This window comes from Apaloderma vittatum, unplaced genomic scaffold (assembly GCF_000703405.1).
Source record: "Apaloderma vittatum isolate BGI_N311 unplaced genomic scaffold, ASM70340v1 scaffold8836, whole genome shotgun sequence".
Lineage (NCBI taxonomy): Eukaryota > Metazoa > Chordata > Aves > Trogoniformes > Trogonidae > Apaloderma > Apaloderma vittatum.
The window spans coordinates 5,225-26,010 of NW_009722242.1; the positions used below are offsets into that span (position 1 = coordinate 5,225).

A 20,786-nucleotide genomic window follows, 5' to 3' on the forward strand; every position below is an offset into this window, starting at 1 on the left:
TCAGACAGGCTGCTGGTAGACATGGGGGCTCTGTGCTTCAGCGAGAGCTTTTTGGGAGGTTTGACTTTCTCGTAGGGTTTGTTCTGCCACTGAGATTTCAACATGCTCTGGAAGTGCAGGCTCGTCGGCACGTCTGCAGAGAGATACACAAAACACGGCGCTCAAATCTGCTGAATTACACGCCAGGAAGCTGCGGTACCACAATCCTCTCCCTGTCCCCCAGGAAGAACAGCCCTCGACAAACATACAGGCATTAAACTGCAAAACCCAGGCTTGCCTACGCCTTCCTCGTGTTCAGGGAGGACCCAACATTTCTAATCCGAAGCTCTTTGAGAGAAGGACATGCCCACAGGATTCGCAGCCCGAGTACACCCCGGCTGGAGAACAAAGGCTCTGTCAGAAAAACCACGTGTCTTTGCCACCAAAGGTATCTCGTGTACCGCCACGCTCAATTCTGCTGTCTCAGATCTGCCTTCCAAGAATCTGAGCTATCTCAGCAGATCAAACCTACAGAGGTACGGCTTGGAGAAGAGAAATTCAGCTTAAATCCTCAATTTCGGCTCAAGCCAAAACCCAATCAAGTACTGTAGGAGGATAATCTGCCTGATGTGGCACCTGAACCATCTGACAGAGCTGTGTAAGTGAGCAGACGTGCGCTGCTCGCCGGGAGCTGCCCGGGCAGGAGCCGGGTCCCGCAGCCGTCTGCGGGCAGGGAAACTCAGGGGTAATTATCTGGATAACCGATGCATTTCGAGCCTGAAGCTTCTGTGCCCACCACAGGCCACAGTAACACGGAGCACCCAGCGCCGGTCCATCCTGCCCTCTCCGGACGCACACGGGTGCGCTGGGCTGCAGTGAAATTCGGCAGGTGCTGCTTTCGCTCCCGATCCTCAAGCTCTGTTTCTTCCCAAACCCCGTGTACTCCCAACCTCAGCTGAGAGCCAGAACACTGCAGAGATCAGCCCGCTATTTCTTTGTGCAGATAGCCTACCTTGGCTCCAAAACCCACGAGCTGGAGCAGCAAGCTCCCTGCAGCCTCAGAATAAACCTTCCTTTCACACCCAGAGCTTCCAACTTCGGATCTGACCACTGACCGCAGCTGCCTACGTCTCCTCCAAGTCCCAGCTCTCTTTTATAGGCCCAAGGGTCAAATTTCTACTTCAGAAAGGCAGGAAAAGTTCAGGGTGTACAGGAGAACTACTGAGACATGAATTGATCTTCTCCGACTACACCCGTTAGACCGTAAAAGCCCGGCACCGGGGGTTTGACCGTCACCCACCTGCTCTCCTCCCCCAGGACACAGAAGCCAGCAGGACCCTCACCAGCAGGACACGTGGCCACAACCAGGAGTTAAAAGCACTAAGATGAGCATCACTGGCACAAACATCCCTCACCCACACCCCCCGAGCTCTCACGACATTGTCACGGGGACTCTGAAGTCGACCCTGAGCAGAAACTTCCCAAAGAACAGAGAGGGGCCAAGTGGGTCCTTTAAGGACGTTGCCACCGTGTCTGACTTGGGGAAAACGGTCTCTTCCCTGTTAATTTTTTCGCTTTCTCCTGAAAATTCATCCCATCCCAGCAACTCGTGCAGCTGGAGGAGACAGGTCAGAGAGAGGGGGAAAAACGCCAAAACAGAACATTGTCAGCAGAAAATGAGTTCTGTTTGCTGGCTCGTCATTCCTTTGTCGTCAGCACCGGGTGCACCACAGTCTGTGCAGCAAGTGACACTGTCACTCCTCCTCTTCTTCTTCCTCCTCCTCCTCCGAGAAGCGGTGCAGCCCTCTCGGGGACCGGCAGATGGCAACCGCACTGAGCCCCAGCGCCCCGGCTCTCATCCTCCCCACCAAGGTTATTACATCATCCAAAAATCCCCGGCGAGGAATCACATGAACCAGTGGAAAAAAATTTTAAAAATGATTAGGAATAAAAAGAACCGTGAAAGGAAGGGGTCAAAGCTCTTAGGAAACACAACTGCAAGGGGTTAAGAGCCGCGATGCCCTCTCGCCCTGCTTGCCAGAAGAATAAATGATTTATTTTTTTTTCCTCCTGCGGCGCCTGGCAAATTTTGCCCTTGGCAAACGGCACCGGAGATCCCCGGCTGCTGGCACCGGCCGAGCCCCGCAGAGACGGGCTCAAAGTGAAACTCAGCACATGCTCGTAGCGCTCGGGGCAGGCTCCATCTACCGAGCTCCCCCAGAACATCTCGGCCCAGCCTCTGCCCGCCAGTCCAGCCAGCTGGTTTTCGAGGGGAGCCCCCCAAATAACCCAGCACCCCGGATCAATACCCGCAGGCAGTGAGATCCCTCCACGTCAGGCTGAGCAATTTCCCTACCTGAACGCGCTCCCCGGCTTTATGTTTGGGTAGAAAAGCATCCCCGTCCCCCCAAAAAACCACCCCAGCAAAACCACATGAAGCATCGGTGGAAAAACAGAATTAACTGGAGGGAGGGAATCGGTATTTCTCTACAGATGTTCTAAGCTTTACACTGTGTGTAGTTTTAAATGCAAAGTTTTTAACCTCATGCAGCCCAAATGGATCTTTCACCACTCGAGCTGCCTCCAGCTGACCCTAAAACCTGGGAAGCAAATACGGGACGAGCTCGTTTGCCTGGGGGTGAGGCTGCAACAGGACACAATGGGTTTTCTCACCATTCCCTAGGATATTGGATTTAACACCACAGACAAGAGGATTGCAAGCGCTGTGAAATCAGAAAATAAATTTCAGTTTTAGGAGTTCAGTGTGTTAGTCTCCTTCAGCATTCCTTAAGAGAAACGTTTCTCAGGGGGGGTGAGGATTAAAAACAGCACCAATTTAACTATTTTAGTCAGTTTTAAATATAGCGCTAGTGCAAGACGCCAGCTTAATTGTTCCCAGACACCCCCTCATGCCCTTCCTACCGTCACATGCAGTTTGTGGAAAGCTGGAATTTAAACCCAAAGTTGAAATCCAAACCTGGACCAACCACTTTACACCCTCCCAACCGGCAGGGACACGCAGCCTCCTCCAGCGGTGGTTTGCACCTCAGGCAGCCTCGCTGTGAAGGAAAGGAACTGCTCTGCTCTATTAACTGATGATAAGGACCAGTCCCTAACATCTGTGCTTCTGTTTTGTCATGGGAGGAAAAAAAGACGACAGAGGGACGCCAAGCCCATGCAAGCCAAGAGGTTTTGGTCAAAGAACAGGCTCGTGTTTCATTTGGCAGCTTAGGAAGCAAAAGATTCTGGAAACTACTTCTTTTCCCTTGGGAAAAGTCCCTGCACACGAAATCTGTGAATACCCCACGGTCAGGGTTGGTTAGTTATTACTCTTAATGATGATTAACCCCGATACCGTAACAGAGGGAAACATCTGTCCTAACGGGAACATCCCTTCTTGCCGTACCCTCCAAACCATCGAAGGTCATTTACAACTCCTTACAAGGTCAACATAAATTTCCTGTGACTTAAACCAGTCAACAGATGATTTTCAGACTGATGAATAAACTCTGTGGCAGGCAAATATTTCTCAAGTGGTTGACAGCAATAAAAGACACTGAGCTTAAGACCGGGGCCCAGCACAGGCTCCCGGGCACCGCTCGGTTCCTCCGTGTCGAGTGAGGTTCTGGGTCTGGCTCCTGCACCACACGTCCACAGCAGAGCAGCCCTCAGGTGTGATGCTTTCCCAGACCCTTCCATTCCAGTAAATGCTCTACTCCCCAAAATACCTGTAGGTGAACCAGCTTGGTGGAACTCAAGCAGATCTGCACCTCCCCAGGAATCCCGGGATGGAGGAGCAGGCTCTGGAGCAGGCAAGCACCCCCCTCCTTGTAACTCATTTCTGACCCAGTGTGATGCTCTTACCATCTGGGAACGACAGGACAGGATGGACACACGAGTCCAGCTGGGAGAGGCGCTCCAGCAAAGGGGCGTCGTACTGGATTTCCAGAGTCGTGGAGCTCCGGGTGCCGCAGAGAGCGCACGAAGGGTTCACGTCACAGCTACATCGCGCCAGGCTGTTACGATGGACCTGCAGAGAGACATCAGAGGTCGAGGTGTCTAAGGGCTCTCTCCACACATTCCCCTTTGACAGCTCATGAAAAACATCCTCGAGGCTGAGGGTTTTTCTATACCTTGTACAGAACCTGTTCGTTCAGTCTCACAGAAGGACACTTTCACTTTGCATGAACCCAGCTGAAAACTACTACTCACCAGCTCCTAAAGCTGACTAGAAGGGTTTTCATTTTACCTGGGTTGAAACCTCATTTATAAATATCACAAGGCAGCACAATTCAGTGTTCAGAGAGGGGAAAAAAAAAAGCCTTTTTGAGTTTAGCTGGGTCAGAGAGCCATGACTACATACCAAGAGCTGATACATCCTGGGACATCCTTAGAGAGTGAAAAATGGGGGTTTTCAACCTTGTTTCCTAAACCAGGACAGACTTTTGACTCACAGACTCTATACAGACTTTATATAGATTTCATTTATGCGAAAGCACAGCAGGCAGATGCAGAACTGGATGTAGATCCCTTACAGAGACAGCATCCAATGATTCCCCATCAAAATGAAAGGCTGTATCAAACTGGATCCTGCAAAAGTCTCGCTCCCAGCCCGGCATTATTTACATCATTTCCACTCACGGCTTGAATGATGGAAGAGATAACATCCTGAAGCCTTAGCAAATAACACTAGAATTGGGAAGGGCTGCAAGTGCTTTAAAGGAAATGGCTGGAAATTATCTAGAATAAATAAAATCTTATTCACTGAGAGGCAAATGCAACACACAGGACGCTTCGGTGACCAGTGAAGGGGAGGAAGAAGTAACCGAGCAGCAGTTCTGCCCAGAGGATCTGGTGGTGGTGGTGGTTATGGCTCAGAAAACGAGAATGAATCAGCAGCGTCGGATCATTCCAGAGAATTACCAGCCCACAGGGCGTTACAAACAGGCCGGGTGTGCAAGATGCATGAGGTAACCCTGCCGCCCCGCTCGGCATTGCTAACCTGTGAGCTGGAGGGCTGCTCCCAGTTCTGGGCATGTACTCCAAGAAATTCGGTGCACCGTAACAACGTCAAAAAATTACAAGATGCCCTCAAGAATACATTCTATGTGCAGAAAGGGAAAAAGCCGCGGTGTGTTGAGAGTAGAGGTGACCACAGTAAGAATCAGACCATCAACTTTCACCCTTTGGGGAGAGGTTCTGAAGGCGCGAGGAGAGCTGAGTTTCCACCAGGACTTGGGACTACTGGTCAGGACTTTAAAGGCAGCCAGGGCAGCTTATATTAGAAAGTTTGGTTTTGCTGTGTGAAAAACAAGCAAGCTAAGCACGCCTAGAGCTTGCCTAAGGAGGGTCAGACACACCGTCTGGCACGGGCTGAGGATGAAGCATCCGCTCTGGGGCATGGTGATGCTGCCAGTGACCACGAGAGATTCCTTCCCATTTCACAAGACCAGTCCTGTTTCCAAACCAAAGGATCCAGCTCAACCTTTAGGCCACTTTCCTTTCCTGCAGGACATCTCCCAACTTAAAAACCTCAAGTGGTCTCATATTCAGCCTGTGAAACCCCAGGCACAGCTATGGGTGATGTCCACTGCGACAGGGAGCTCTCCTGGTTGTAATTTCTGGTGGCAGCAATCCACAACCACTTTGTGGGAGACGGGAGAGCGTGGTCAACTGGATGTGGTATTTCTGGACCACGAACCTAACCATCATTTAAGTTTTCTCTTGAGTAAATGGAGGAATCCACAGAAATCCTCGGCCGCCTGGCACATCATCCAGCCTTTGGAACTGCTCTTCTCCGACTATCAAATGCATTTTAAGAATACGGTCAGTAACTGACACAGGATTAACAGACACTTGTCTGAACACTGAGTGCACAACTCAGCATCACCTACAGGACGGTTCATTAACTTTCAAAACCCTGAAAAACCTGCAAGCAGTCACTGCAGAGGTTTACCACAAATACCCCAAGATAAAAGGGCAAACAAACGATCAGTTAAAGCCAACACAGCTCAGTGAGAATCTGTTTCGCTCAGAAAAATGTTGCTGTTTTTGAGCTTCTCTTTAGAACTCCAGCACCCACAGAGCTAAAACCCCCAAACCTTCATGGTAAAATTGGACTTGAAACACTCTGACTCAAAGGTAAGCGGATTTTTGCCATCTATTGTCCTGCCATCGTGAGAGCTACACACATAAAAAACATCCTTATTTCCTCGTTTTCTAGCTGTCTATCCTCCAACTGACAGTTCATGGCATTCCTAAAGGAAGTTTAAAGGACCGTGCCATGGCGAAACATCCGGCCTGAAGTTCACCTGAGGCTGGTTGGTTTTTGAAAAGAAAATCTACATCAGGAGTTCAGCAGCTCCCCTCCCCAGTGACAGGTAATGAAAGTCTTCCAACAAATTAAAAGCTGCTTCTTCGTTTCTCCTTTGCTTCCCCAGCAGCCTTGGAAGCCTCACTGTTGTCCTCTTCCTCACCAGTATTTTTTCCGCTCTCAATAACATTCTCAAAATGGGGAAAGCTCTTCAAAGAGCAAAAGCACAGGGGACCAACGCATCGGGACCTCACCGGGCTCTTTGCTGTGGAGCTCTAGTTACACACTGCATCAAAAAAACCCAAAAACAACCCCAAAACCCAGCACTAACCTTTTTGGAAAGGGGCATAATGCTGCTAGGTCGAACAAGACGTCGTTTCTTACAGCTCAGCACCGGGCGGGTGCGAGCTGCTACACACGTTCCATCCGAAGATGAAGAAACCATGTTCAGTCGTTGCTTTTTATGCAAGAGCTCCTCAGCTTCCTGGCCATCTCCCTGAGAATGTTCTGCCAGGCCGGGCTGAAGACTGCCCAAGAAGAGAAAAGAATAATAAGAAAGACACTGTTATTCATTCATCCGCCCTGCATTACCCAGCGGTACCAGCCAGGTTCACGATCCAGACCTCAGCAAACACCCTAAGCTGAGTTTAAAGCATCGCAGTTTCACGAGGCAACAGCTTTTACTAAGCCAACTCTTAATTTTCCCTTTTACTTTGGTCACTTTCCGCACTCTCCCATCGCTGAACCTTTGACAAAATACCTTTGGAAGTTCTGAAAAACACCCGGCACTTCAAGGCGGGCACTGAGCGAGATGAAATGCTGCTCTAGACCTGAACAACTTTAATCCTAAAATTCAGCTTCCTCTGAAATTACAGTTCAGGGCATCTTAAGACAAGGTTTTCATGAGTCTAAATGCCAGAGAGCACAAGACCGAGAACACAGAATTTTCTAGGAAAAGTATTTAGCTTTGATGTCATCTTGATTCTGATTAATATTTGAGAACTATATCTCTCAGCAGGGACTCCAGAAAGGCGCAACGTTAACGTGAACCTTCCTGCTTTACGTACAAAGGGCTTCCCTGTCCGAGCGTAGCGACCCTGCCCCACCACGCGCCACCCACCAAACGCCAACGCGGCTCCTCACCCGAGGAACCTTTTCATGTATATTCTACAAATGCTTCCCTGCTCAAAATGCAAAACATTAAAGCCCTGCGGTCTGAGGCTCTGCAGTTCAAAGGCTACAGGCAGATAAAGGGCTCTGGCACAGCTGCTGATCGGTGCTTTTACGCCTGCTCGCTCGAAATGCCCCCTCCTCCAGGTAGTAAGCGAGCGAAACGGTGCTGGCGGCCACCAGAACTTGGGAGCACCGTGTGTTCAAGAGTTTTCAAGTGGTTCGACCTAGAAATCATCCCGTGGCATCACTTGTTTTTCATTAACCCACGTAAAGACTTTCTTAACAAAAACAGCCCCGGAGAAATGAAGAATTTACAAAGCCTTACTCCCAAAAATCAGGGGGATTTGGGTTCCTCAGTATCTCCAGAGAAGCGGGCCAGTGGTTACAGCTGCTTCCCCAAAACAATCGCACGCGGGCCACTACTACCTTTGAATCCCACAATTTGGAAGCGCATTAAAAATACCCATCCAGAAACGGTTTGGAACATGCTCGTTGCGTGGTTGCCTGCAGGGCTCGTTCGTGTAAACACAGCTCAGCTTAATACCATTTTCAGAAAAACAATGCAGCTGAAAACCTCAAGCAAGCAACGGCCTCTAAAACATTTCCAAGCACGATCTACTACTGTACTTTTTGTTCAAAAAGAGACCATTTTACACCACTACCAACCCAGTTACTACCAGCCAGTGTGTTACAGGCCAGTTTCCAATGGGACTTTGTCAAGGTCATAAAAACTCAATTCTTCCCATAATATGTGAGCAGCTTACGTGTTAATAACTCCATTGACGGGTCTTGGTGCTCCACAGGGCTTGGCAGGGTGGGATTCCGGAGCATTTGCGGCAGAAATACCCGAGTTGTCTAGTGGCTGGGATCCAGAAACGCTCTAAAGAAGGATGAGAAAGATCGTAAATTAATAAAAAAAAAAGCTTTTTAAATAGCCACAACTTACTTTTTCAATTTCTAGTTGAGGATTCTGCGCTGTAGCCTTGGGTTTCCAAACTGAGGGTTCAGAAATCACTGAGCGAACAGGAGACCAAGGACTTGTTAGGGAGCAGCTCGGGTACACGAAAGCGCTTTCAACGCCTTCAATTCCCTTCAGGCAACCACTACGGAGCATGAAAGGCTGAGGTCTTTAAGGAGATTTTGGCACTTTTGTCTCAACGGTGCAAACAAGTTCAGAACCACCCGCAAACCTCGCAGGAGTTTTCTGAAGTTTGCAGTTGTGCTCGAAGCCACAGGGCTGCGAGCTCTCGTCTAAGGGCTTTGGGGGGAAAACAGGAGGAGAGGAGAACGGACTTGCAAAACTGAATTTGCATTTTAGCTAAATACCTGTGCAAACACGGGCCAAACAGCATTTTAAACGAGCTGTGATTTTCGGATCTAAGCAGGCCGACTCCATAAAGTTGAAACTGCCTGATAAAGCTGGAAACGCTGAGGAAAGTAAGTAAAAACTAAGCTGAAGACATGGAGCTCCCCAATCCCTTCCGTCGTGGGTCCCAAACGCAAGCGCCCTTGCTCTGCAGCGAGACCCTCAGTCTCCTCCTTGCAGCCCTTTTTTGTTTTCGGACACGCTCCTTCTCCCCTGGGTTAACTTTCATTTCTTCCGTCGCTCGCTGCCAAGGTCCCTCTAGCTGGGTTTCCCGCTTTGTGCACGCAAGGGTGGTGGCGCAGCGCAAGTGCCGGTAAAGAAATAAGACAAAAGAAAAGGTCTGACACCCACGGAGACGGCCGGTCCCACCGCCCATCACATGCTCCATCAAGGAACAATCGAAAATCGGGCTGCGGCAGCGCTGGACTAACGGCTTCCAGAGCAGCAGAGACCCGACTCACCAAGGGAAGAGCGATTTGAACACCACAGACAACTTCTGCCCGTTTGAGGAACTTTGCTGGGTTTTCTACACTTCTGCTGAACAAGACGTTTCTCCCGGGGCAGGGGAGCAGAGACAGGATCGGGCTCGCCTCCGACACGCGCTCCGAGCGCGGGGACACAGCGGGGGAGACGAGATCGCGCCAGAAGTGTGGCGCAAGCGCAACGCGGTGCCCCAGCGAGGTGACGCCGGCGCAGGAGCTGAACGCTTTCCCCTCTGGTTTCCAGAGACTTGGCAAGGCTGAGCCTTCACATGACACCTCCGCCGGAGGCACCCACGGTTCAGGAGGGCGGGTACACATGACTCAGAAGCTCTTTTGAAATCGGGTTATTTATTTTCCTCTCCGGAAAGGGTCTTAAAGGAGGAAGCTCTCCTCCACGGGCTGTCTCTGGCTCGGTGGCTCAAGATAGGAAGAGAGGGTGACCCCTCTGCTTCCTGCGGCAGAGCTGGAAAGCATCAATCCACGGGGTCTTTATCAGGAAGGGCCCAGGCTCACCTTATCAGGCTGAAGGTGGGTGTACCCGACCGGAGCTCTGACATGAGCAACGGGGGAACAAGCAGGACTGCCAAGGGCTGACGTCTCCAGCGCCGAGAGCAGAGGCAGAGCTCTCGCACCAGCTCCCCTTGGATGCACGTCCCGATGCCGAACCCTCCTCCGGGGCTGGCTCGGGATCCAGAGGAGCATCGGATGCTCCAGACTGAGCTCTTCTCTGTGTTCTGTGCACGCCTGGGGTTTGGAATTCCAGGTCTTTAGGATCCATGGGACTCTTAGGGGGGCTTTAGCACACCTGCTTGTTGCACAAACCAGGAGCCTGCTGCAGATTCCCAGGGGCTCTCACGGCCGTAAAGAAGCCACGTGCTGGGGGGCAGACATGACACAGCACCAGGAACATCTCCTCTATTCCCAAAAAAACCTAAACAGAACCAGACCAGTTCAGCCCTTCCACCTATTACTAGACACAAATCCCTAAAAGCCAGGGAAAACCTTACCAAGGTACTTCATCAATTATCCCTTCTCATCTAATATTAAAAATTTCAAGCGCACCCCCCTTGCTAGACCAGCAATACAAGCAATGAACCGATATCACCAGCTGAGTTTTTTCTTCAGGGCTTCGTGTTATTCCAGTCTTCGGGCAAAAAATATTTATTCACAGAGCTCCCAGTTCCCAACAGACGTTCCCAGGCCTTCTTTGCAAAGCTCTTCCCTCCACTGATGATAGGATTAGTTCCTCCCAGGGATTATCAGCTGCATCCCACGTAACAAGCCAGTGCCCGAGGCCACGTATCCTGCATTCGCACTGGCCAAGGGAGGTGAGCAGATGAGATGCAAAAGAGGAGCTGGGGATGAGACAGGATGGATTCCTCTCCTTACGCCACATTGCAGACCTGCCTCTCACTCTGCCAGTTTAGGGGAAGACAAGAAAAAAAAAAAGGCCAAAAAAAAAAAGGCAGCCTAATTCTACGCAGCCCAGAGCGCCAAAATGATAAGCTGCTCTCCAGGAGAGGCCCAAGAGATCCCCTTCCAGTAAGTGTCCTAACGCAACAGGAATGGTCTCTGGGCTAATCTCTGGCTCAGAGCAGAGCGAGGCTCTGACTCAACACCCCACCCTAACGAGCAAGTCTAATTACGCACCAGCCCTCCGGCAGCAGGGTGTGGAAGCTGCGTGCCTGGAGGCAGCGTTTCTGGGGGCTGACACCTCCAGCACTGCCGCAAAGAAGCTGGGAACGCGGAGCTATGTGCGCATGGAGATGTGGAAAGGGGATAAAAAGTCCTTTTCAAGCGGAGTTACCCTGCAGGACAGCAAGCAAGGCTGCAGGAGTAGCCACAAGAAGGTGCCCAGTAGGAATCTGCAGCCTGCTTTGCAGCAAAAATCATGTTCTTCGCTGCTCTCGGTATCTGTTAGTCATGTCGGTGTTACCTCCAAGACCTGCAGGACAGATGGGATCTCCATCGCTCGAGCGCCGCGCTGACAGAGGTCTCTGTTGGAAGAGGTCAGGCCCAAGAGAAGAGGATGGGAAAAGGGACAAGAAAAGGGACAATGCAGGAAATAGAGCAATCTCGAGCTGTGAGCAGCAAAACCAGACAGCCCAGACCAAGCGAGGATTTTCTTTTCCATACAGCAGAAATCTAAGAGACCTTCTCCATTCTACACCCCCCGAGATGATGTCTAGCCAATCTAAAAAAGGACAATTTGATGATTTTGCAAGCGTACGGGAAATGTCTTTTAGACGCAGGGATAAAGTCAGGTGGGACACAGATTCCCAGCCTGAAAATACACTCGTGTCAGATAAACACCCTGATCTAAACAGCTAAGGAAGAAAACAGTCTCCCTATCACCGTTAAGATTTGATCATTTATCTCGGTTATCAGGCTGTCATTTACAGATTAGCTCCCAAACAACAGCCCAGCCCTCCGCGCAGGAGCTCGCTGTTTCTGAGGTGAAGCGCAGTGCGCTGTCACTTGTTTTTTATTCTCCGAATGCTTTTGGGGCTTAAGCATGAAAACGGGGGGGGCACCCGACAGACGGACATCGCCGTTCCAAGCCAGACACGGCGTAAAGCCTGTGACTCGATCACAACGCGGAGCAGCCCCTGTCACCCCGGCTCTCCAGCCTCCTGTTGCTCCTCCGGCGTGGTTCTGTTTCCACCCAAAGCACCAGCCACTATTCTGGCCGTGAGCAAAAAACCTGTTTCCTTGTACCGAGCGACAGCGCCGAGTTTGGGGCTCAGCTAATCTGCTAATTAAAGGCTTAAATTCCAAACGCAGATCTGAAAGGCAGCGTCAAACGAGGAGATGTTTTATTACCGTCGCTCCTAATAACCCCTCTGCGGTCCAAAAATTTCACAGCGTTTCAGATTATCTTTCAGTATCGGGAAAACTCTGACGAAGACTTGCCAGTGACGGGAGAAAACACTCCAAGTACAATTTTACGGTCCCTCCTAGTTAAGTTTTTTACCTGCATCAACTACACTGAAGACTGGTCTCTGAAATTCAAGTGCTGCCACCGCAGAGAAGCTCCGTCCCTCCCCAACCGCGGCGTCGGGGCGGGAAAGCAGAAACGCTGCAGGAGTTTGAGCCACGCACGGACCACCCTTCTCCGAATGCTACAAAAATCCTCCATTTTAATACGTCGACGTGTCCCGCAGGATCAAAAGTAATCACAGTCAGGCTGAACGGTACCACCAAGCCTTTAGACTGTGCCCTACATTTCTGCATTAAATAATAAATACCTGGCGCTCCGCATAGTTTCCAGCGCATCTCACTGAAATCATTAGTTCCCTTTCCGAGGGGTAACACTCAGGCAGATATTAATAGAAGCCTTTACTAATTGTGCTGCTCTCCGTTCGAGGTACTTTCTTGCTGGAGGGAAAGGATTAGTTAGGATTTTTAAGCTTCACAAAATGCTAATGCATATTACAAAGGTTACCCCGAGGAAGTCTGTTCTAAGAGGTGTTTAAATCCTGTCGTTTATTAACCCCCAAAATAACGTGAGGGGGGTTGTTTGAGCTCCACAGAGCAAGTCCCACGTGAAGTCACGCAGAGAGGTGCCTTTGCAGGAGGCCAGCCCCGTGCCAGACACGCGGTTCAAGCATCTCTCTCCGGCTTCGAGGATGAAGCTTCCCTACCCAAAAACCAGGCGCGAAGTATCTGGACCCAGTCACTTCTGCTGCTGGCACTTACCAGCCGGTCAGCCCCAGGCTCCAGCTTAACTTCAGCACTAACGGGACGGGACGCATCATCTCCTGCAGGATCAGGGGGTGATGCTTCACCAAGAACTATCAGCCCCTGGAAGAGAGGGAACAGGAATTAACTGAGGCTCCTTCGGTCGCGGCGGGGAGACTGCGCATCCACCGTCCCCCAGAAACGACAACCATCGCACAGCAAGGCTTGCTTTCCCATCGTGTTTTGGGGTTTTTTTAAAATTATTATTATTTTTTCAGACGTGACGCCAATCCCCACGCTGCCCTGACATCTAAGCTGAACTCGAGAGGGGGAAGGACAGCAGGCGAAGCCAGATCAAATGCCTTCAGCCCATTAAGAGTAGACACTGAGCTCCCTCCCGGGCAAAAGCTCCGAAATGCCGTCGCTGTCCCGTTTCCCACCCGTTCCCCTCCTCCCGCACACGAGGAAGTTGAGCGAGACCAAAGAGAACGTTCTGCCGAAGAGCCGCGCAGGAAGCGGCTGCTTTCAGAGTACAAAGCAGAATTCGCCGCCACAGCCAAGCAAACCATTTTGAGCGGGTGCCAAAAAAAATCTTAACAGTCAAACTCGTTCCTCTGAGCAGCTTTTTTGGTTGTTTGGTTTTTTTTCCCAAAGAAGTGATATTCACAAAATTCACTAAGGAAATAAAAGCGCTGATAAACGAGCCATTGCTCTAAACCTGGCGGGACAAAGCCCGGTGGCAGAGCGCTGTTTTATCAGGCTTAACACATGTTGTCCCATTTGTGTTTTATTCTGAGCGAAGCTCACGCTGAAGGCAGGACTATCTCCTCTCCGCACAACACCGAGGGAAATAAAATCGTTACAATTACGCAGACTCTGAGCTATATTATAACAAAACGGGTGAAAATGCGAAGGGATCAGAGAGTCGGTGGAACCTACAGATCACGAACACAGCCCACGAGAAAGATGAGCCAGAAGTTTGCATTTGGTCAAACAAGGGACTAAGCAAAGGGCTGCTCAGAGGGACAACTGGCAGATCGGTGATCGGAAAACCATTCCAGAGGTTGCCTGGTGTGTCACAACAAAAGGAGCCTGGAAGGGAACCTGAATACAGACCTGGAGAGCTCTACAAGGCTTCCCCCCAAGCCTACAAAGTCAAATCCTACATGACCGCTGCCATGGCACGTGGCCATGCAAGTCTCTTCTAAGGCTGATTTTACACCGTGACACAACCTTCTGTACGACAGACGGGTGGCTTTCCAGAAAGATTGTGGTAGACCATAGTTCAGGGATAATTTATCTAAAATCACTTCATAAACTAAACAGAGCTTCTGACCAGCAACGAGGAAGCAGCCAACTTCTAGAATAAACATGATGACGATTTTCTAGAGTTTTCTGACATCCCAGGAGGACATGGAGTAGAGAGGCTGGAAGTCTAAACTCAATTCCTCTGCTCTTTGAAGATCCCTCCCCAAAAGCGATCCATCACACCGCGCCATCGCTTCTAGAAACATCCTCAGGGGCGCAGAGAGGTCGGTCACCTCCAGATAGTGGACGTGAAAAAAGAAGAAACTGAGACTGAACCCAAACTTGGAACCCAGAAAACTGCTTCCCTTTGACACTCCGGAGAGCGCTCGGGCTTCTCGTTTGCTCCATGAGAGAACGAGATGGGGAAGCACAAACAGAAAGAGCCACTGAGGACTTCGCTCTTTGGTTTAAAGAGGCTGAAGGGAGCTGCTCCATGCCTCAAGGAGCAGGAATTAATTCTGTACACCGTGGGTATTTGTAAGCATGTCCCTTTACCGGTGACTGTGAAGCAGAAGGGATGCTTAACGCAGCTCTCCTTGTGACAAATCAGAGATTTGGGGTTCATGCCCTCGTGCCCGACACACGTGTCCGTCGTCTCCTCCCGGCTCGCACCCCCCACGACAGCCTCTACGGACCCACACGCCTCCGGGATGGATGGCACCTTCCTACCGAGGGCTCCAGCTGCCTCCTCTGCTTCTAAGCATTTTAATTCTCCACTTTTTAATGCACTTCTGAATAACAGAGAGGAGTTAGAAGGGCAACACCCTGTTTCCAACTCCCTTTCAGGAAAGGGAAAGGAGCAGTGCATCTGTGTTATTCCAAGGCCGCGTAATATTTGCTTTCCACCAGTGTTCTCCGAAGCATAAAAGGAATATTTACAGGCAAGTTTGCTGCTTCTTTACTCCCATTTTTATCACTGATTATGGTATTAATGGGAAGTCAATCGTAATGTCTCAGATGGAGACAGATCCAAAGGCAGATCTTGGATGTCTCACAGTCCTGTAACAGCAACTTCTGCCAAGGGAGTAATCGGTGAGGAAGAGGGCTGACACGCGTTTAAGTCACATCAGAAAGAGCAGGAGTGCTCTGCACGGCCCTGCAGAAGGACAGTGGCAGGTTTTTCGGTGCCCTAACCCCCACATACCGCCGCAGAGACAGGAAACTCATGGGAGGGCTGCAAATTCCTCCAGCCAGAGGCTCCTCCTAACTGCCAGCCCATCCTTCCCGGGGCGCCGTTTCTCTTGACTCAGCGGCTCCGCAGAGAGCCCAGCTCTCCCCACGGGACAGGCTGCACACAGATCAGACCGAAAAAACCGAAGGGAACACAGGGAACCTGTCCTGGAACGGGCTGGGAACAGTTCGAACCTGGGTCTGTAGAGACGATGGGAACAACCTCATTTCTGAGGAGTTTCGGTCACTGGATTTCAACCAAGCCTGTTGCCACACAGAAGTGTGGCAGGAGCCCTTCATCTCCATTCTTATTCTAAGAGTGAAGCTCCTAACCCAGAGGAAAAAAAAACCACAAATGCTGTGTGCTCTTTTTCAAACACGGGGCATCTGCCACCCACGTGCGCAGGGAGGCGCAAAGCCTGCGTGGGGGGACCAGCGCTGTGCCACACCCCATCGCAAAAAGCCCCGACGAAGCACGTCTGCGGCAAGAAACGAAACCACCTTGTTACCTTCGTGGACATCCAGTCTCTAAATTAACTGTTCGGTCTCTTCAACAGCACCGCAAAACCCAAGGCACGACCACCTGCTATTTTTAAGCGCCAGAGCACACGGTGCTTTACAACTAACTCTGAGCACCCAATTTCTCGCCGATTCGTTGTTTTCCTCCGCGTCTCACCAGGCTCCGATGGAACCGCTTCAAACGTGCTGAAAACACAATTACTGCTGAGACAGCCAGGCACAGCGTACCTTCAAAACACAAGGCTATTTTCAACTGTTTGGTCCTTCTCTTGCTTGGCTTCAACAAAGCGATGCATCTTTTCTGAAGGTTACACTGGGATGTAACCCCCAACACATAAAGCAAAATAACCTAAATAAATAATAAGTGGAATAGCAGCTTTTCATTATTCCTGCAGCAGCTCCACTTTAACTTCCTTATGGCCAAATAAGCTGGAGTTGTGTTGATACAAAAAATGAGGTGTCTCCAAATTCTTTCGCTGTTGGCTTTGTGCGATTTGAAGCCAAACCCTGAGTGAAACGCGCACTCCCTGTTCTGGGCTCTCAGACTTGTCCCAGGCTGCTTTTATGGCAGCTCTGACTTTCCCTGATGAGAAAAGGTTTTTTACAAGGTATCGTCGAGCTCAGCGCCCCACGACACCAGGTCGCTGCCAGATGGGTGCAAGCAGGTGATCTCCAGGAGGTTCTATCAGAAAGATGATATATTTGATTCTGGTTTTCTTGTTCAGGCAGAACAGCCCCTGCCAAATCCTCAACACCTCGCCTCCCCTGTAAGCGGCGTGCTTTACCTTCGATTCGTGTATCGGGTTATCACCGCTGAGGAGATTTTTGTTTGAAGAAATCAAAAACGATGACATCCTGTTTTCCAAACCCTCAGATGTACTTTCCAGCTTTGACACAATTCCGTGATGTTCTCCTTTCAGACCTAGAGGCTGCACCCTCAGATCAAAACATACAGGATGCTTGTAGCCGTTACCGGGCCACTTCACGAGTCTGCCAAGTTGCCCTCGTCTGGCGAAAGCACCAAATCTTCCGCTTCTTCACATGAGTTTTCTCGTTTCTCCCATTGCTTAACTTCTAGCATATAAAGGTTTAGTGATTTTGTATTTTATACTTAGAAACTGTCTTGCATGATCAGCTTTCTCAAGAGAGAAGGAACAAACAGTTGCCTCCCAGAAGCGTTTTACTCTAATCTCAGTAACATACTCTGGTTAGAAAGCCAAGCTCTTCCCCCCAGTCATTTACAGCCCTCGCTCACTCAGTTACCCTGTTTTTCTACATCGCTGCAGGGAAGTCCAGTCTCCCTCCCCGCTGCCTCTCTCCCCGTCACCCCCAGAGCACCATAATCTTGGGAAAAGTGTTTGCTGGGCTCTGAATTCCCGAGGAACTCTAAAGTGACGCAATATCACGAACCTTCTTGCCACAGGCTCCAAACATTCCTCCCTCCAAGGCCTGACATTCAGACGTGCATGCCTGGACAAGCCTCCCTAACAATTCCTTCCTCATCCCTTCTCTGCTCTCTCCCACTCTCCCACCACCTGAGAGCGAGTCTGTAAAAAAGAATTCCTTCCACAGAGAAAAGTCAGCACCTACGAAGTCTTTTTTTTACGATACAGACTCAGTTTTAAGCCTGTACTACATGACAGCATCTGAAGCTAACTTCCTGCACAGTTCCTTCAGCCGCTCCCAAAACGAAAGAGTAAGATGGTTTTCAGAAGAATAATTTTCCAATAAAAAAGAGAGAGGCTCAAACGCTGGGGAAGGGCAACACGCGCGCAGAAGCGACGGTTTTGTTCAGTCCTCAAAGACTGTCTTTAAAGTGAGGTATTGCTCTCTCCACGTCACCGTCCTGACCCAGGGAAAAGAATTACCCTGGGCTCACGCCAAACAGCATCGCCGTTAGTCACAACTGAGCAACAGCTTCTTTCAGAGGCGCGGGGGGAAGAAAAGGCATCGAGACTTTGCGTCTGGATTTCCCTCTGCATCGGCAGAGTAGGAGGCACACAAAGCAAAACCGCTCCCGCTCCTCACCTTGTTGGCTCTGATCTGCTTGTAAATGTCCGTTTGCTGCCGGATTCGGTATTCCAGGTCCGAGACGTGGGCTTGGAGCCAATTCCAGCGACTGACGATGGCTGCACGGTCTGCTGCCCATCTCCACTCTGCCCTTCGCCTCCTGGAAAAACAGAGAGGGGCAAGGGGGATTATTTGGAGTGTGGTTTTAATTATACGGGCCACAAAAAATCCCTGGCAGAACTGACAGATCAAAAGCTACACGCTGAATGGCACGGCTGATACCATCTAGCCGCTGCTAATCATTACCGACCAAACTACAGACGTGCTATAAAAGCCATGCCTCCGCAGAGCCCTATTAAAACAACTTTTGGTACCCAGCGACTGAAATCCTGCCTATGCCAGCGTTAAGATTTTATTCCACGCTCAGCTGAACCAGCAGCTCCAGCCCTACCTGGCCACATCTGCCAGACCCACTTCTCCAAGTCGCGGAGAAAACAAAACCCATCTGCTCTCGCTTCCTCAACTTAGCCTCTTTTAAAAAAATTAAAATAAAAGACTCCTGTCATCAGTCTCAAAGTACGCCTGAACACCAGTGTGGCCACGATTAAAACTCGGCGGCGAGTTTCAAAACACGCCGTCGTTCGGTTTTCAAGTTACCCACGGTCTGGAGACGAGCGACCAAGCCGAGAGCTCCTCGCCCGAGCTGCTCCCCGGCACCCAGGCGTCGCGGAGGCAGCAAACTTCAGTTTCTGCGTCGGATGGCTTCCATCGAGCAAACAAAAGAAGCCGGGGAGGGGGAAAAAAGCCTCAGAAAATTAGCAAGCGAGCGACGCCTCCTAACCTCCGGCGTTCAGAGGCGTGAAGTGGGAGAAGGCGAGCGTGTATGGGGGAACCACGCACTTTGCAACTCGCCTGATTTCCTACCTGTACCTCCGAACACAAAGCAGGGTTCTGCAGGCACAGAAAGATGTTTTTGTTAGCACACGGACTGCACCGGGGATTTTACTGTTATAAAAATACCCTTTCTCTCTACTACCACACTCCAGGGCAGAAAGGAAGCCAAAGAGAGTAAGTAAGGTCCATATAAATCTACAGCTCCCACAGTGAAAGCCGTAATATTACAAAAATATCCCCACAGTGCCCTGATTTGGGCGGATAAATATTAAGGCAACGCTGGCAGGAACAAAACCACAACCCGGTGCAGAAAGTGCACACGCAAATCCAGTGCCAGCGCACAAAGCCTTTGCCACATCTGGATGTCCGGCAATTAAGAAATTAATCACCAAATAATTCCCTCTGCCCATCTCCCCCCTCCTTCTGTAGCGTTTTTGAACGCAGTGGGAGCGCACGGCGCAGGGGAGCCACAGCAACGTCCAGATTTTACTGCCAAAATCTAACCAAGAAGGCTTCTGCTGAACAAAAAAACCCCTTTCAAAGCCAAAACCAGCCGCGAGAGGAAAAGCAACACGTGGTAAATGAGATTTACCGCCGAAGCAGCCCCAGCCAGCAGCAGTCAGAATGAAGTTTTTCGGAAGATCTACACCTCCTTTGCACCTGCCCTTATTTTAGGTGTTCTGCTACCAAATGCGCTTGCCCAAAAAAATAAAGGGGGAGGGGGAAGCAGCGCATCAGGGTTATTACAAGTTTCAAATCACGTAACAGAAATAGCCCGAGAAGGAGGAGCTGGTTCCTTCAAACTGCAAGTGAAACCCACAAATTTAGAACAAGAAACATTCCCCGTGTTCTTGCTGGACCTCCCAGGTGTAGGGGTGACCCGGCTTTAGCGCCGATTCAGACGAGGCCACGTTTCCACCAACGGGCGATTGGATTTGCTGCCTCCAGCCCTCCCGGCCCTCTCCAGGACCATTTTCAAAGCCCTTTCAGGAGCTTAAGTCCTTCTCTCTGGAATACTTCCCCGTGCTCTATTTCGAGTAACCTGTCGGTTGGTGGAATTTTTCTATTTCTTACAGAAATCTCGGAGCTCGTAATCCTCCCGGAACACCTCACACCCATTTCGGTTGCACGGCAGGGGAAAGCAGGAGCAGCCCCGCTCTTCACCTTAAAATCAGGACACATCCTACCCCAGGAAAAAAAAAACAACAACCCACTGGTTTTAAACCAAAAATAAACGAAGAAAGCGAAACAGTAACGTGTCCTTCACCCTCTGACACAGGTGGAGGAGGGGAAGACCCGTAATGACGGCTCAGCCACACTTTCCAAAACAGCACTGAGCGTAGTGTGCTCCTCTATTTTTAGAATTAAATCTTTTTTCAGAGCCTGTTCAATTATACCCTTTGCTGCCATGGCACAAACACGGATGTTTTCCTCATGTAGCTTTTGGGTGACGAGCTATGTAGCTTTATAGCTTGCCTATCTACATAAATATTTCGCAAGGACGATTATTTTCTCGACTAGCACAAAATATAGCATCCGAGGTCGCTGCAGTCACCTGAAAACCTGCTCGGGGAGGGAAACCCACTCCTTTTCTTTCTAAGCATCGGGGACTTGAATGTGACAATCAGTTTATTGCGCTTGCCCAAAAGGGGGTTCGGATTAAGCCGAAACAGAAGCCTGAAGAGACGGCCAGATGGCTGCCGAGCTGCGCCGCTCGGCCGGAGGGGGGTCCCGTGCTCCGAGAGGCGACGCCAGCGCAGGGAGCGACGCCAGGAGGGGTAAAACGGCGAAATCCCCGCGTCCTCCCCGGGAAATCGCCCCTGCGCAGCACCGGCCACCGCGGGGTCATGGGACAGCCCCTCTGGCCGCGACTGGAGGGTAAGTTCGTGCA

At 50.4% G+C, this 20,786-nt stretch overlaps 1 protein-coding gene across 1 annotated transcript in view; it reads right to left on the minus strand.

The window, feature by feature from the left end:
- Window positions 1-18,161, minus strand: part of LOC104275678 (KAT8 regulatory NSL complex subunit 1-like) — a gene marked incomplete at both ends in the record, with an annotated part of 23,337 nt that extends 5,176 nt beyond the window's left edge. The window contains 6 exon segments of the mRNA XM_009871696.1: window positions 14-133; window positions 3,844-4,009; window positions 6,624-6,819; window positions 8,230-8,345; window positions 13,013-13,117; window positions 18,020-18,161. Of these exon segments, the coding sequence (XP_009869998.1) occupies window positions 14-133; window positions 3,844-4,009; window positions 6,624-6,819; window positions 8,230-8,345; window positions 13,013-13,117; window positions 18,020-18,161 (845 nt within the window).
- Between the last annotated feature and the right edge of the window lie 2,625 nt (window positions 18,162-20,786).